Genomic DNA, 17,619 nt, shown 5'->3' on the forward strand with positions numbered 1-17,619 from the left:
GCCCCCTCTCTTACATACCCTCTTTATTTCATAAACACCAAATAAAGTCCAGTCTGGATAGTGAAAGCAGAAACTGTCACTGTTCTTGCAGCATATGGTTTGTTGAGAGATAATTAAAGGCCATGTTGCTTTTGGTTTATAATGAAACTTATTTTACACATGGTCTTGGTTGGCTTCTCAGGTTCAGCAGGGTATAATCAGAGGCATGAAGCTATTTGACACATCTTACTTTCCCCAGGACAACCAATGATATCAGCCCACTCTTGTTGACAACAGAGGCCCTCAGCTAACTAGTCCAAAGGGGGCATCCACTACATGCAGCATGCTACAAGTCAGAGAGGTATTGTTCTCTTCAAAACCTAGGCTGATAGGCATGAGCATATCCACAATTACAGCAAGGATAAAAACAAACTTTATGACTCATGCTTTGCTTTAAGTGTTTATTACATTTTCATCTACTTATGATGTATCTGTTTATGGACATTATGGTGATTTGAATAAGAATTACCTCCACTGGCTCATATATTTGAAGGTGTAGCCTCCATGGAGTGGCATTATTTTAAAAGGATTAGGAGATGTGACCTTGTTGGAGGAAGTGTGTCACTGGGGGTGAGCTTTGAGGTTTCAAAAGCCTACCCTAGGCCCAGTGTCTCACTGTCTGACTACAGATAAAGATGTAGCTCTCAGCTCCTTCTCCAGTACCATGTCTGCATGCCTGCATGCCTGCTGCCATGTTTCCTGCCATGATGATAAATGACTAAGCCTCTGAAACCGTAAGCAAGTTCCCAATTAAATACTTCACTTTATGAGAGTTGCGCCTCATCACAGTAATACAACAGTGACTAAGATAGGTGCATATGCACATATGTGCTTAGGTATACATGTGTACCATGATGTGCTTGTGGAGGTTAGAGGCCAAGTTGGGCATGTCTGTTCTCTCCTTCCATCATATATGTCCAAGGGATCAAGCTCAGGTCTTCAGGATAGCAGCAAGATCCTTTACCAACTGAGCTACCTCTCCATCCGCACTGCTTTGTGTAAACTCTCTCTCTCTCTCTCTCTCTCTCTCTCACACACACACACACACACACACACACACACACACACACGAGAGAGAGAGAGAGAGAGAGAGAGAGAGAGAGAGAGAGAGAGAGAGAGAGAGAGAGAGCACTTTTATGTCTAGCATAGCAAGAGTTCTAAGCAAGAAGACATTACAATCACCATTGGTAGATAGTCTCTACTTTCGAACTGTTTTGATCTTATCAATATGCAACACTTTCAGCATCAAATTCAGTATGAGGTACACCTTCTAGAATTCCCTGAGCAGCTTTAAAGGCAGCTTCAAAGGCAGCTTTAAAAACAAGAAGAAACAAAAACATGCCAGCAAAGTAGTTCCTGGGGAAATGTTGATTTCCTTGTCAGTATCAAGATCCACCGTTAATAAGGATGTTTCTATTTTAGCCATAAAACTAAAATTTCACATTTACTACAACCCAATATATTGTTCAGTTTGATTGACATTGCTGTGATGAAGTTAGTGAACCCCTAAGGGGGATCATCCATGCCCTTTGTTCTAGAATGTCTATAGCCGCCAGATAAGACAGGCTGTGTGTGAGGAACTTGACGCCATGGTTTGAATGGCACGCACAGTGTGGCAGCTGCATGATCACATCTCCAGGCAGAGGGCCTCTCTCCACATGTTCACTCCGTTGGACCATTCATGTTTTCTGCTTTCATCTACACTGAGGAGCAACAGGTAGACACACACCCTTGGGTTTAAAAAAAATCCACACTGGTCTTTTTTGTATTGTTCTACAGCCCTCCTCCACACATTTTTAGTTTTTATTTCAATTCTCTACAAGTACCCAGAGTTTCACACTCTGTCCTCATCCGGTATGCTTCAGTAACAATGGTGTGCACAGTTGAGTGTAAGCGAACAAATGAAGATGTCACTCAAGACTCGACTTGGAGCCAAGTCCCTGTTCCAGGAAATACTGGTCTCTAATTACACAATGTTCACTGGTAAGACATGTGTTGTCTACTAGAAACTGCCAGTTCAGTGCTTTAAATCCTACAACAACCATGAAAAAGAAGAAAAATAACAGGGCAACCCCAGAAAAATCATCTCAATCTGTAGAAATGTGATGTAGAACTCAGGCAAATTCCACCCACTATACATTGGTCCTTGTTGACCGAAGCCCAGCTTAGTAAAGCCATAAGGCCCTAAGTGAAATAAACACAGCTTTTAACTACAGCCATGTGATTCGCAGTTTCCTGACACTTTACACGATGGACAAGGGCCGTGGAAATGGCTCAGTGTTGACAAAGGCTTGCAGCACATGAGTGAGGACACAAGTTCAGATCCCCAGAACTCATGGAAAAGGCAGACATAGGAGCATGCATGTCTGTCATTCTAGCAGCCCTATGATGACACATGAGAATCTTTGGTGTCTGTGGGTTGTACACAGTAAGTAATGAGATCCTGTCTCAAATTGGATGGAAGGCTGATACTGGAGGTGGTCCCCTTACCTCTACACACATATGAACACACACACACACACACACACACACACATATGCACGCACATGCACACACGCATGTACACACTCTCTCTCCCACACACACACTCTCTCTCACCACACACTCTCTCTCACACACACACTCATGCATGCATGCAGGCACATAGGCACACACATACATCTCACACCAAGAAAAGATTTTAAAGTTTAAAATTAAGTTCCCTTGACAACAGCATTGCAGGATAATTTTGTCCAGGGATTCTGTGACCTGCCACCTTTCCTACGGCACATGCACACATTTGCTAGGCTCTGCCCTTCTCTGTCTCTTTAGCACTTTGTCATAGAGGCATAAGGCAGAGGCTTCAAGTGCGGCAGCATGAAGCTCTTCTAACGTGTCAAAAGGAGAAGTTGCAAGGTGAACGCGAAGTGAGAAGCAGTAGAATTCACAATAAAGCAATCCCAGGCAGTGTCATCTAAGGAACACTCCCCCCCAACCACTGCCTAAGAGAAGAACACCTTAGTGTGGCTCGCTCATCCAGAGGAGGGTCCATTCCCCACAAAGCAGTTCTTAGAAGTGAGGGTGATGGAGTTCAGGGCTTCATAGACCAAATATACCATAAAACAGAATGTAGCCTTATGTTTGGCTAAGCACTGTCCTTGGAACCACAGGAAACCACTATGGGAACAAGGAAGGCACTACAGCTCTGATCCGATTGGCTCCTACACCTGCAGGGAGGCAATGTGAGCTACTCTGAGACCCCTGGCTACAAACTCCAATGGTTAAATGATCTGTCTAAAACATGGTTGCCTCATGACATCTGAAGTACTGGCCCCGGATTAAGGAGGCCCCAAAACCATTTTTATGTAGACATAACTCTACATAGTGCTCGGAGCTCACTAATCTCCTTACCATCAACTCTTGGATTCAGCTCACTTAAAATGTTAGCCCCTCTTCCACATTTTGCCTCTGCACTATTAAATGACCATCACTCAGAACCAAGAGGCAAAGTCCAACTTCTACAGCTTGAGGTAACTTTCTGTGTCTTCCTTGTACTAAGTGTAAGGTATGTCAAGGTTGCCCCTAAACAGTCTAAAAAAAAATGTAGTTTTGTGAACTGAACATGACTGCAACATCCAGGTGAGCTCCAGCATCCAAAAACAATGGTTCTATGCAAAAATAACATTATATTACTAAACAAGCACTAAACTTTGAAGTAAACCAAATTATACTTATTTGTGGTCTAAGAAAGAAATACAAAATTTTAACCCATAGCATCTGCCATAGGTATTCAAATCAGTACTGAGAATTGGCAGCTGGTATCTTGACTTTACATGTAGTTTTACGTTTTCCACAATGTGCTATGAATGGACTGATCACATAGAGCATCCACTTGACTGGCTCCTGCTTTGCACTATCTCACAGGAACATAAACTAGTCATTGTGTCACATGATTTCTATGATGAACATTAAATCTTTGCACATACTAATTAAAGTAATTCAGAAACACATGATATTCTTGCAGTTCGCTGATGCACTGGAATGTTGTTTTAAAACACATATTCATGAGCCTTAGAGCCTCCTTGGAAATGAATTATTAATACAATTATTTTTTTTCTTTGTCTTGTAGGGAAATCTGCTTCTCATTAAATTCTTATATTCATTATCTCACCATTGAAGTTCTGAACAACAAATGTTCTCAGCTTGCAGACATGCATAACAGGGTCACAAGACCTTGAAATTGTTTAAGAAAAAGGGACAGTGCCTACCTGACCAGAGGTGAAGGCCATCGAACCCGTAAGAGAAGAGGTCATCACCAACACCATTGCCACCCCACTCTTCACCCCCACCGGGGTATGGGGAATACCCTTCTGTGGAAGCCCAGCCCACTCGCAGGTGAGTGGCTTCTGCAGTCACGAAGGGTTCAGTGTGGTCCACCATGAGCTCGTAGTACCATTTCTTATACTGGGCAGATCCTTCACTGACACCCAGGAAAATATTAGGTCTCATGCTTTAGACAGAAGAGGACAAAGAAAACGTCCATTGGTTTCACTCCTCATTATTTTCATTGTTATTCCCGATTCTCTATGATGCACAACCATGATGGCAAATGTCATCACCTCGACAGGGTCTAGACGCACTTAGGAGAGCAACTTCTGGGCATGCCTATGATCATGTTTCTAGACTCAGGTCACGGATGTGAGCAGTACCATCCCACATGCCTGGGGCCTGGACTAGAGAAAGACCAAGCTCAGCAGCAGCACTCATCTCTGATTCCTCGGTGTGGATGCAAAGTGCTCATCATCTCATGTACCTGTTGCTGTGCCTCCCCCAACCTGTACCACAAACTGTAAGCCTGAGTATACACCCCCTTCCTAAGCTGCTTCTGTCATGGCAACAAGTAACTGATGTAACATCCTAAATCTGCATTTTAAAAATATTAAAAAATTATACAGCCACCTCTGAGGTGGTGCCTGGGCAGACGGCACCCCAGTTTGCCTTCGGCTAGCAGCACCTGCTGTTGGTTTACTCAGCCAAGACAACCCAGGGTCTGACTTTTTTTTAACTGATATATTGAAACTTTCATATCATTAATCAAATATAGAACACGAAAATGAGATACAACAGGGCCACATAATAAGTGGAGCTGTTATTAATCTAGGACATGCGAATCTTCCTAACATGAGTGCCTTGTCACATGGGCTAGGGTGTGGTCAGTGGTAACACACAATAAACGAATGTTGTTGCTGTCTCCTCCTTACTTTCTGAGAGCAGAAGGCTTTTTGACAAATTTCATTTAAGTCAATTTTGAGAGTGAGTTTTTATATTCTTTTATGCTCCAGGGGAGAAGTGGAGGTGGCAGGAAGTAACACTCATTAACGTCAGGACTGACAAAGAAGCCTTATCATTCCTGTTTAAACAACACAACACCGTGGTCCTAGGGACATGGTTCAGTGCTTAGCAGCACTGGTTGCTCTTGTAGAGGACCCTGGTTCAGTTCCCAGAACCCACATACGGACTCACAACTGCCTATAACTCCAGCTCCAGGGCATCTGACGGCCTCTTCTGTCCTCTAGGCATACATGTAGAGCTCACACAGTACAGACAGCATGAGTCACAGGCTACCCAGCACTCAGTAGCTTGTGGGAGACACTCAAGGCTGTCAGTCCCAACAAGGCACATCCAGTGGAATATGCCATTTCAGTAGCTATTTGGTTTGAAATATCTTAAACTTGGGGCAATATATACTCCCCTGTAGTAGACACATTCACAGGATACTGAAGAACAGTGTGACTTCTAACAATGTGGCCACAGCCTGCTTCTGAAAATGCCAGTGACAATCTCTCTACACACAGAAGAGAACAAACCCTCACGCACAGTGTTTTCATCAAGTTCATATTTTTCTTAGTCCAGCTATTGTTATTTTATTAACCCATCTTCTTGGGAGAACATATAGAACTCCTTAGTAAAACAAACAGACATCCTGCTGGCTTGCTGCAGAGAGTTCCTCAGCTGTGGTGTGAAGTGATGACAACGTCCTTTGGGAACTCACCTGCTGACGTGATTCACCAGACGGGTCTGCAGTAAGAGATCTCTTCCTGGCAGGAGATTGTCACAGATGAGATGCTGGTTGGAGCGGACAGCAACTCCGTGGCAAACACAGAGAGAGCACAACACATCAAGGACCTGGGGAGACATAGACCTTGGAGCTGCCTCTGACTGTAGCATCAACAGCACTTCCCACAAGGCAGACACAACCCCAACTATGATTATCCCATCATTTTTCATTTACCTGTCTGCCTCTCACTGTGTGTGTGATATGCATGTGTGTGTATGGTATGCATGTTCAAAGGTGTGTCAACATGAGTGTGTGCTTGTGCACGAGGAAGGCAGGTCGACAGTGGGCATCTTGCTGAATCATCCTCTCCACCTTAAATGTTGAGGCATGGTCTCTCTTGAACCCAGAGCTTACCAACTTGACTACTCTAGCTGTCTAGCTTGTTCTGAGGGGGGTGAGATGTCCCCTATCTCTGCCTCCCAAGCACTGGAATTACAGGATGCTATCACAGTTTCCCAGCATTCCTGCAGATGAGGGAGATCTGCACTCTGGTTCTCCTGCGTTCACAAGCACTTTATTGTGCCTTATCCTCAGCCTCAGCTTGACCATTGTAACATGGCAGTGTGTGTCCCAGGGACTCTCCATCTTTCTGCCACATACAAAGAAGAACTTTTTGTGCTCCCACAGTCAGGATGACTACACACTAAACAAACTCACTGCATGGAAACTAAGGATGGGAAACACTCATGAAAATTTAAACACAACTTGAAATTATCTTATGTTAGTATATATATTTAACTTACTAATTTATTTTTAACTGATACATGGAGACAAAAGAATATAGCGGTGTACAGACTATCCACACTGCTTGGATGCATGGACATGTTGTATGATGTTCAAATCATGATACATGAATCTATGCCCTTAAACATTTATTATTTATTTTATTAGTATTGTTGTGTTTTCTCCTTATAAAATAGAAAAATGGTAAAATGCTCAAATTACCTGTTATGTAAGAAAAAAGATTGTGTTTACCTTCATCTTAACTCGTAATAGAACATGTTAGATATCTGGACTACTCAGGATTTTACTCCTTTTTTGGCTTATTAGACATTTACTGCACTTTTCTCCTGGGTTTATATTTTCAGTAGACAATCATATGCACATGGCTCAAAATTCTTATTGTTTTATTGCAGTGAAAACATTTAAAATTCTTTCTTCTAGCCTTGTGCAATATATAGTCCACTCTTCACTATTTAATGATGTTGGAATTCACTTATGGAAATCAAGGAGCTTTCTCACCTTGTGGTTTCTCCCATGCTTGTCTAAAAGTGAGATAATGGATTTAATATGTCCTTCTTTGATGATATTCAGAGCTTCTGGGCTCTCCACTAACACACAGTGGAGGACCTCCAGGATACCTACAAGAGAAAGGGGAAGCAAGGTTGATGCTTTGAGAACCAGTTCCTTTTTTTTTCCATTTAACTGCACTCCTTGTGCTTGACATATGATAGCTTTGTGTTCAATGTGTTTGCCATGGGGCACTGTGAGAAGCAACAGGTGGAATTTGTCAGAACAGACAGAGTGCCAAAGGCTACAAGTCCCAGTGGAGAGAGGTGCGGAACTTAGCTGAGGATGGTGCGTGTCCCTCGGGAGGATAATAGAGAGCAATGTGGCAGGCTTGGGGGACTAAGCAAACGTATTCCCCTCCTGATATTCACAGAGATGAGGGAGGCACAACAGCAGTACAGGCATGGGTGGCATGAACACCAAGGTGGGTCAATATTCAAGACAAACACTGATAGACAGTCACTTAGGGCAGATACAGATGCTTTCTGGCATTAAAAACATAATCCTATGCCAGCAAGAGGGATCAGTGTATAAAGGCACTTGCAGCCAAGCTCAGCAACCTGAGTTGGGTCCCAAGGAAAAAAAATTCATTTAAAAAAACAAAAGAAATATTAACTAGAACCATCACAAAAGTAAAATATACCTCTTTTGTGCATCTATAAAAGAGCAAAGACAAAATGGGTTTCATTATGAGAATGTTGTAATGGAAGTTTTGGTTTCTTTAAAACATCAGATATGTTATGTTTTTTGTTTTAGTCTACAAGTACACTGTGGCAGGCTTGACCACACACATACACATGTGTATACACACAAACACAAACAAATATAACTTCAATTAATAATAAAGAAATAAACAAACTAGCCATCCATTATTGCTTGTCTGTCAATAATGATGGTGCTAGTTGTCTGTAACCATGACATGTGGAGACATCTCCCCCCCTCTCTCAGTCTCTCTAATATTTGCACAGAATTGGAAAGAAGCTCATAAAACCCTGCAGAAAAGTTCATATGTACCAAGTGGAATTCACTGTCTTAGAAAAGATGCTTGCAGTGTCAAGTTCACAAAGAAGGACGCAGAAGTCGCCCTTTCCAGTTCTCAGGGCCGACACCTGAGCCAAGTCCATGTCCTCTGCAAGTAAAGACCAAGGGGCTGACATCTTCTCTGTGAGCTGCAATATCCACATATATTCAATTTATATAGTACCTCAAATGCTAGGGCTAACAGCAGTTGTCTGACAGAATGATGATGATGATGATAATGATGAGGAAAATCAAAGAAAACAGAAATTCAAGGAGCCAATACATGAGCTAAAGATGCTGACATCAGTATGCCAAAGCTGCTCACTGCTGTGACCACCATCTAAGCTGCAGCATTAAAATAAACTCTGCATCCTGAGCCCATGTAGCATACAATGTCAGTGACGGGAGGCACTGTTAGATTTCCCACACTCTCCTGGTGTTCTTCATTTCTCCCCATTATTTATTGCTACAGAGCACATGGATGCCAACTTCTATCAGTATAGTCTTATTGTGCTGTCCTAATGCATTCATTCACTGGCCACGGCTGCTTCCCACTACAAGTCAGAACCGAGGGGCTGCACTCGAGACCTCCTCGGGGCACACAGGCTCTGAAATATTTATCCAGATGCTGTATCCTGAGGGCTGATTCCTTCACAGAGGAGGAAGGCTACAGGAGCATGCTCATCCCTGCCTTCCACCCATGAAAGATGAGCCATCCGTGAGAGCAGAGACCTATACACCAAGTCCACAAAGCCTTGTCCTGACACCTTGAGAACAGTGACACATTTCTGTGGCTTGTGGCATTTTGAACCAGAAGTCCAGACTGAGACATTGGCTTTTTACCAAAAGTTGGTCCAACCTCTGTCATACACAAAAAATAAAACACCAAGAAATGAAAGACTAAGGACAAGTTCTCTCAGAAAATAATGGCTCACAGAGGCTCATAGCATGCTCAAACTGAATGCATCAGAAAGGGAATATACTGCTTCTATACACAGGGGTGAACAGCAAGGAAGACTGTCTCAGTCAAAGGAAGAAAGCCAGGACCAATACCTGAGGAGACTGTCCTCTGATCTCCACACGAATCCCATAGCATGAGCACACTTGCACTCACCCACACAAACGCAAGCACACATACACTTACATATACCATACATATACACAAAGGTTAAAGTAGTGATTTATTTGAGTTTCAGTATAAGATAAATGACTAATGTATTCTTTTTTAAGTCTTCTGGCAAACAGAAAAAGGGAAAGAAAAAAGAAGGAAAGAAACACCGTGAAATTTTCTTTCTTTTTGTTAACAGAGGCTTAGTCATAAAGCAAATGGAAGTCACCCCAAGTAGAGTGTTGGGGTTTGGTCTGGTGCTTATTACTGGCCTCCAATATCTAGCTGCTGCCCAGACAAGCACATTCTCACATACACCTGTCCTTGTTTAAAATTTGTGCTGCCTATTTAAAGTTGATTGGCTAATACAAAATGCTGAAGCTCGAGATTTGGCAGAAGAAAGAGAGGTAGAGTTTGAGGTTCACAGGCCTGGGGTGGGAGGCCGTGTGGCAGAGGGAAGGAGGAGACAGGTACAGCAAGAGAAAGAAGGAAAAATGTCATGCTGGGTTAGTGTGGAGAGAAGCACATGGCTGGGCCAGTGTGGATGGAGGGAAGCAGCCCACCTAGGAAGGATTAAAGCAGGTGGCCTGCGATGGGGGCTGGGAAGTGATGAGGGGAGTTTAGAGGTTTAGTATCTGCTCAGTCCCAGGTAAAGGGAGGCTGTTCTAAAATACAAGCGTCTGTGTTTTTATTGATTATGATAGCAGCTTAGATAACATGCTATAATAATTATAGGTATTTAATAATAAGCATTATTAGATATTTTATATTTTCTACAATAGTAGGGTTTCTATAGTTTACACAAATGGAGAAAGAAAAAAAATGCCAGTATCACATTAGCATTCAAATGCATGAAGTTTAAGAATCATGATTGTAAGAGCTGTGGCATTGAGCCTAATTGGGAAAGTACAAAATTACATATATTTTGAATTTTGCAGAATGTTTTTAGGCCAAAGAGGAAAATAAACTCATTATTTCCCAAGCTCACGTGATTTTTGAAGAAAGGGAAAAGGTTGTTTGAAAATAGAACACAGATTTGCAAAATCAGGGGAGAGATGAAAGAAGGAGCTGGTGCATAATATTCGTATGCATACATAAAGTAACACAACACACTCTGAGGAGAAGTGTCAGCAAAATAAGCCAACTAGAGAGACTGAGGTTTGGGAAGGGAAGGTGACTATGAGTCCAAAGTGGCCTGGGGTAAACTAACTGAGAAAAAGCACAAACGGAGTGTAGTGCAACTACAGTGTACAGTTCAGCCCAAGTAGGCTTTGGATGGCTGCTCCCTTCAATTTGAGGAGCCAAATTTATGAAGGACAGAGAAACTACAGTTGCCAAAGGACAGTTAGGAAAAGGGAAGGTCAATTCTGGACAGTGTGTGAATTAACAACCAATGACCATATCAGAAATGCTATACTATTAAAATTTTTAATTTGGATACATTGTTATATCTAAAAATGATAATAAAGACTGGGGGTGTGGTTTATTCAGTACGGAGGTAGAGTGCTTGGCTGGCTTGCATGAAGACCTGCATTTGATCCCCAACATTGCTTAAAACCAAGTGTGGTTGCACACAGAGGAATTAGAGACTGCAGGATCAGAAGTTCAAGGCCATCCTCAACTACATGGGGAATTAAAGGCTTGCTTGGGTCACATAACACTGTCTTAAAGAATAAAAGCTAATAAAATGCTCAGTGGTCACCTGAATCATAAACACTACAAGGTGTCCCTATGCTGTTTGGCTTTAATGATTTTTTTTTTTTTTTATCAGTTTATCACTGAGTTCATCCAGTGGTCTAGTCTCTGGAAGCTCTTAGGTCTGAGCAAAAAGAGTAATAGAGATGACATCACTCCAGAGTCCATAGTGTTGACACAGCCCCAATTTTTCTCTGCTTTCCTTTGACTCAAGTAGCCTGCAAGTACTTGGCCTTGCCTTCTCCATCTTTCCATAGAAGTATGATGGTAGGATGGCAGAAGTTCAGGAAAGTGACACATTCAGGCTGAGGTTTCCCTTGCTTGGAACATCAGGGCCAGAATTGGTTTAGAACCAGCAGGGTCTTTATTGCTGTTTTAGATTGGCATATACAAAACAGAGATAGCGTATGGACAGAGTTCAAGTCCAAACACAAAAATCTTTTATGCTTCCTATACATAGCTTACATAGTCTAAAGGTAATTTGATTTATTTTAGTGTGTACTATACTTTAATTAATTAATTAGTTAATTCATTCATTCATTTACTGTGTGTATGAATGGGCATGGGCATCCCAACATGTGTTATGAAGGTCAGAGGACAACTTTGGGAGTTGACTTTCTCCTAGTGTGTGGGTCAGGAATAGAACTCAAGCTGTCAGGCTTAACAGTAAGTACGCCTATCTGCCTACCGAGTCATGTTGCCAGCCTAAAGGCTATTTTATACAATGTGCTAAGTAACTTTTCACATAAGATGCTGACAACATGTCACAGATGAGGGAGGCAAGGCCTTCCTCTACTAGACACTGAGCAAAGTATACAAAGCACCATATTCTGCGTGTGACCTCATACATGAAGTCAGCTATCCAACGTTCTACTTGTTGTGTCTTCTTGGTGACAAAAATAGGTCCCAGGGGACCACTTAACCCTCAGCTAGTCATTGCTTCTCTCTGCTTCTAAAGCCTGAGGTGGGTGTAAAATGCAGCCCCCACAGTTGCCTATGTCAGATCAAGTTCTTAGTCTTGACAATTTCATGCATTATCATATCCACCCCCATTTCCTCTCTAGCTCTTCACAGTCATTCCATCACCGGCCCCCTCCTAACTTCATGTCCATCCATATGTACAGAATGTAGGGTCATCTATAGGTACCTGGGAAATCCAAAGGAAGGAAGGAAGGAAGGAAGGAAGGAAGGAAGGAAGGAAGGAAGGAAGAAAGGAAAGAAGGAAGGAAGCAGTTGCTGGAGAAGGGACAATTATCCCAGTCAAATGTCAGTAACTCCTTTGGTAAGCATGGGGCCCAGGCAGCACTTCCCCCCCTCTATGCCAGAATTTGGCTGGGTTGATCTGATGGAGGAACCACAGCTACTGGGAGCTCATGAGTGCACGGGCCCTATTCAGCAGTTCCTGCCACACTAGCAGATCTGGAGGGTATCGTGTTGCAATACCCAAAGTTCTCAGGGGCTCATCAATGTTTAAATAGACAAGGAGTTCCTCAGGACCTTCCTTAATGGGGCTTGGAGAGAAGCTGACACTCAGAGAACAAGGAAGGTTCCCAGGCCATATGATGGGATATCTGTTTCCTAAAGAATTAAGTAGGCTGAAGATAGCACATTGGCTTCTGCTCACCTCAGTGTCCTTTGTAATATACTAAAGAAACCTATTTTCTTTCTAAAAATATCTAGAAAAGAGAAGAGCCACAATCATGAAAGACACCACTGAGGCAGAAGTAGAAACCATACAAGCATAAAAACTATACCTAGGAAACTCCTGCCCATTTGAGAACTTGCAGTCCAAATGAGTAACAAAGTGCATTCTCGAAGCCATAGCCCTGCCAACCATTGAACAATCTAAGTTGCATCACCTGTGACTGAGCCAAGCAGGAAACATCCCCAGCTGTCAACCAGACTCCAACTAGCCCTGCTATCTCATCATCCTTAGCACCACAGCTAGGAGTGAACAATGGCCTTCAAGTAACCATGGAAAATGATTATAAAATCACTAGGCTACATATCGCAGGACACCTTTTATTCCTGACTTTAAAATAACTAAAGAACTCTTTCATTGTAAGAACCATTTTATAGAAATGTAATTTGTCACTCCCTTCTGTACCTGCTTTTTTTTCAAAGTCACTCTGAAAAGGATAAAGGTGTAAGGGACCATAGTAGCTTTGAATATTCTTCACTTCTTTTTCACATTAAAAAAAAAGGTTCTGTTTCATTTGGAGTTTCCTTTGAGGATTCCCCGACCTGCTACCTATCATCTTGCTGATAAAATACAGCAAATACAGAAAGCTTTCCAAATGAAGGCTCCACCCAGTCTCTGCCTCTTCCTAGCTGCAAGGTAAATGTTTTGTGGAGAAAGGAAATGAGTGGAATGGCACGTGCTACCTCTGATGTCGCTCAGGAAGGCTTAATTTTTTTTGACAAGGACAGAATTTAAGCTTAAATTTAAAAGTCGACAATGGCTAACTACTAAATTAGGACATTTTCATTTTTTAATACTTTATTTCAAGCACTCTGAGAAAATAGCATTACAAACCTCATTCTAGATTCCCCTGTATTCATAAGGGATCTCAGTATGAAGTATGGCTGACAAGTCCTGGCCACCCAAGACTGGTGCATAAAAATAGCACTTGTGTTGTTACTACAGATCAGGGAGGATGCATGACTGACCATGGTGTGGGCTATTAGGGTAGACAGAGGTACTGGCCCATGGATATCACCAAAGATGTTCTTTTAAAAATTTCCAATGCTATTGATTTAGTTTTTTGTTTTGTCTTCTAGACTGGAGAACATAATCCCTCCAATATCTCATGTTGGGCTTTCTGTGAGCTACAAAGCTGTGAATAAAAAGCTAATATTGGGCTCAACAGATAAAGCCCCCAGAATCCATGTGGAAACCAGAGGCAGTAGTGCGCATCTGTAACCCCAGGGTTCCCATTGGGGTAGAGAGGTGGGGAAAGATGGAGAAAAGAGATCTCTGAAATCTCTTGGTTCAATAGAAGCCATGAAGAAACAAGGCAGAAAGTCAAGACCAATGCCCAATGTCATCTTATGACCTTCACATTCACACTGCTATGTGCATACACACACGTGCACATGTGTACACACACATACCATACACACATGAACACACCACCAGATTTTTTTAATGCTAGAAGTACTGTTTCCAAGGGAATAGACTCTCTTTCTCTGTGTCATAAGAGCTGAGGTGGTGTCCCCAAGTAACCGTGATTTCTCCATCAGCATTAGTGGATCTCAAAAATTAACCTGAGAACCTAGTCTCTTTTTGACTCAGCATGTCACAACTAAACACAAATCAAAGAGGAAGGCTGGCTCCATAGGACACCAGAGGCTGAGATACTCTTACCCAAGTGGTATTCTCTAGAATACAAAGAGCTTCAAAACCTCCAAGAAATCATTAACTATGATAACTTCAGCGTGTTTACGGCACCCTGTGTCCAAGAACTGAACACTGTGTTTCAAAGCTCTGGCATCTGGAGCCCTAAGAACGTCTCTCGCTGGTTCTGCATTGGCTCTGCACCAGAGGGAGTTGCCAGATTTCCCAAGTGAGAACTCTTCCATCACTGTAAAGCTGTTCAGGTATAGAGCACTCAAAGGATTGTACTCAGTTGACCAATGGGCTGTCTTTCTTTAGCTGACTCATCCCCAAAATTAACACTGCAAGAGCTGCGATCACCTAAAGCAGCGGATCTCACCTGTGGGTCGTGACCATTTTTGGGGCGTCTCATATATCAGATATCACATATCAGGTATTTGCATTATGATTCATAACAGTAACAAAATTACATTTACGAAGCCAACAATGAAATTTTATGGTTGGCAGTCACCACAACATGAGGAACATTATTAAAGGGTCACAGTGTTATGGAGGGTGAGAACCAGTGGCCTAAAGAAGAGCCTGGCTGTGGGAAACACTTCACCATGATGCACTGTGCTTGCTCATGCCAAGCTGCTCTCTTTTCGATGAACTATGGCCTACTAGGCACTGATGTACATTGTCATGGTTTGTGCACTGTCTCCCACAGACAGTGACTTTTAACCCGTTAGATCCCAGCTGGTGGAAAGGAAAACAACTGCAGTAGAGCAGAGAGGACAGGCACGTCAGGGTCTGGAGGCGGGGAGGATGGGGTGACACTGGTTCAAAGGTGAGAGATTTTCAGAGTTCCTGCATGGAACCAACGGCCTACTCCATGGACCATCTTCAAGTGTTTATAAACCTTTTTAAATACACTATGGTGCTGTGTCATTTGGGAAACTAACTTCCCACAACTATCCTTGAATTCTTTTGATGACAGAGGAAAAAGTAAGAAGTCTAAAATCTAAAGCTTTTGTGTATTGAGTATATCAGGGGTGGTCAGTTAGAGGAGGAAGAAGAGTCCTACTCCCTAGTGCACTTCGGAATGCTACCATTAGACTTACTTTATAAATGTAAATGGATGAGGACGTGGCTTTGCTAGATCTCTGCTGTGAAGGAAGCTGCGCCTCCCACTGGCCCCTGTGCAAGGCTGAGTATTGACTGGGGCGGCAGTGAATGTGGACTGGCTAAATGGTGCAGGTCCCGAGATTAATTGTAATTTGTCTTGTGCTATCTTCAGCGTCCTTAATAGCCACCCCTCGCCCTCCTCTGAGACTGACTTACCACCCCTGTAACTAACAGATAAAAAAACGGACCCAAAGGCTGAGTGCCATCGGATGGCTCCGAGGCCTACAACTAAGCTTTCCTCACTCTCCTGTTAGCTCATCAGCTGGGTGTTTCCATTAAGCATTTAGAAAGTGCTCTGGTTCATGGCTTTCTTTTTTCATGGGATTTGGGGTAACCCAAGGCTGTGTTCTCAGGCCAAGATCACTCATAGCTGGCTGTAGAATGGACTCTTCCCTTCCAGGAGCTCTGCTGTTGCACCGACACTATCAGGGAACAACTAAGAACAACAATGACTCGATCAATACATAAAAATAATTCAACCATCACAAAGAGAAAAACATCACACTGAACTTGCAGGCTTATTTTGTCTTAAAGAACAAGGAACAGAAGTAAACAGGAAAGACTACGGTACACATCGTGGCGTGGGGGGACTAGGGACATACCAGAAGATGCTTCCAGTCTTTCCAGTCTGCTGATCAGCCAGTCCAGGGAGCCAGAAAACTGAGCACAGTTTTTACGATTTCCTCTAATTAGAGCCGCTGCAAAAGAAGAACTCACATTAACGCAATATTCAAGTTCAAGGACCAAGGTAAGGGATGGAGAGAACAAAGCATCTCCCAGTATCATCTGAGCCATACGCAAATGCAGCTGGAATGCAGCTAGAAACACATCCGCTCACACAAGACGGAATATTTGTAAGATGTCTTAGCATCTCTGGGAGGGGGACTGAAATCGTCTCATTAGAAGGCAAGCTGTTCCAGAAAGAAGCCACTCACACTGGGAGGTGATGACGAAGAGTAACAGGAAGCAGCTCTCTGGAAGTTTCCCCACTTGGATTCTAACACGCATTGCTTTTAATTAGCCACCAGACCTGACCGCTTCATCTCTCCTCACACCTATCCTCCAAAGAAGTTGAGAACATATCAGATTTCCTGAGACAGGATAAAAGGACATACAGCTAGTAGCTATCGTTCCAACAGGTTTGCTGGGAGAGGTGAATAAATGAAGCACAGGGGAAAGACGGCAAGGCCGATTACTAATAAAGTCATAGGCCATCTTGTCCATGTGCCTGCCTTTATTTAGAGATTCCCAATAGTATAAAAGGCTGAAACGGTTTAGAGAACCTATTTTAACCTTGCCTTGCCTTGTGCTTTCTCAACTTCTTTACCTGAAGATCCTTCCTCCTATGAAATTCTGAAATGACCTTTATTTCCATCCACATTCTATATACCCAAATAAAAAATTCAATTTTTCCCATTAAAAACTCAGCAAACTCAGCCCTGTGACAGCAAGTCTAGTAATTTTTTTAAACAAAAGTTCTATGCTAACACCTGCAAGACTGTTCAAAAATTGTGTAAGTGCTCACAGGTGTAGGTGAGAGTTTAAAGATTATGATATTTAAAGGCAGAAAATATGTTCCCGGCGGGAAAGGCGTTATTCACAGTCTAGCCACACGAGGAAGGAGATTGAGGGACTGGAGTGAGGTTCCTGCCTGGAACCCACTGCATGAGGACGGAAGGGTGAAAACCCTGTGGTTAGACTGTGCGAGCTATACTTGAAGATGCCCTTCGCATCTCCTTCCAAGGTAAGTCAACAAATAGAACTGGTTCCTGCTCAGACAGAAAAATAGAAATACACAAAAAGACAGGAAGTTTTCTCTCCCTCTGCCTAACTGCAGACTTGGGAGCCTCAACAGGATAAGGGACG

General features: G+C 42.7%; 1 protein-coding gene across 1 annotated transcript in view; it reads right to left on the reverse strand.

Annotated features, from left to right (window-relative positions):
* The window catches only part of Ryr2 (ryanodine receptor 2), a 561,576-nt gene that overhangs the window by 239,419 nt on the left and 304,538 nt on the right, over positions 1 to 17,619 (reverse strand). Inside the window, 4 exon segments of the mRNA XM_051151477.1 lie at positions 4,287 to 4,528; positions 6,071 to 6,204; positions 7,379 to 7,497; positions 16,356 to 16,451. Of these exon segments, the coding sequence (XP_051007434.1) occupies positions 4,287 to 4,528; positions 6,071 to 6,204; positions 7,379 to 7,497; positions 16,356 to 16,451 (591 nt within the window).

The sequence above is a fragment of the Acomys russatus genome, chromosome 9 (assembly GCF_903995435.1).
Source record: "Acomys russatus chromosome 9, mAcoRus1.1, whole genome shotgun sequence".
Taxonomy (NCBI): domain Eukaryota; kingdom Metazoa; phylum Chordata; class Mammalia; order Rodentia; family Muridae; genus Acomys; species Acomys russatus.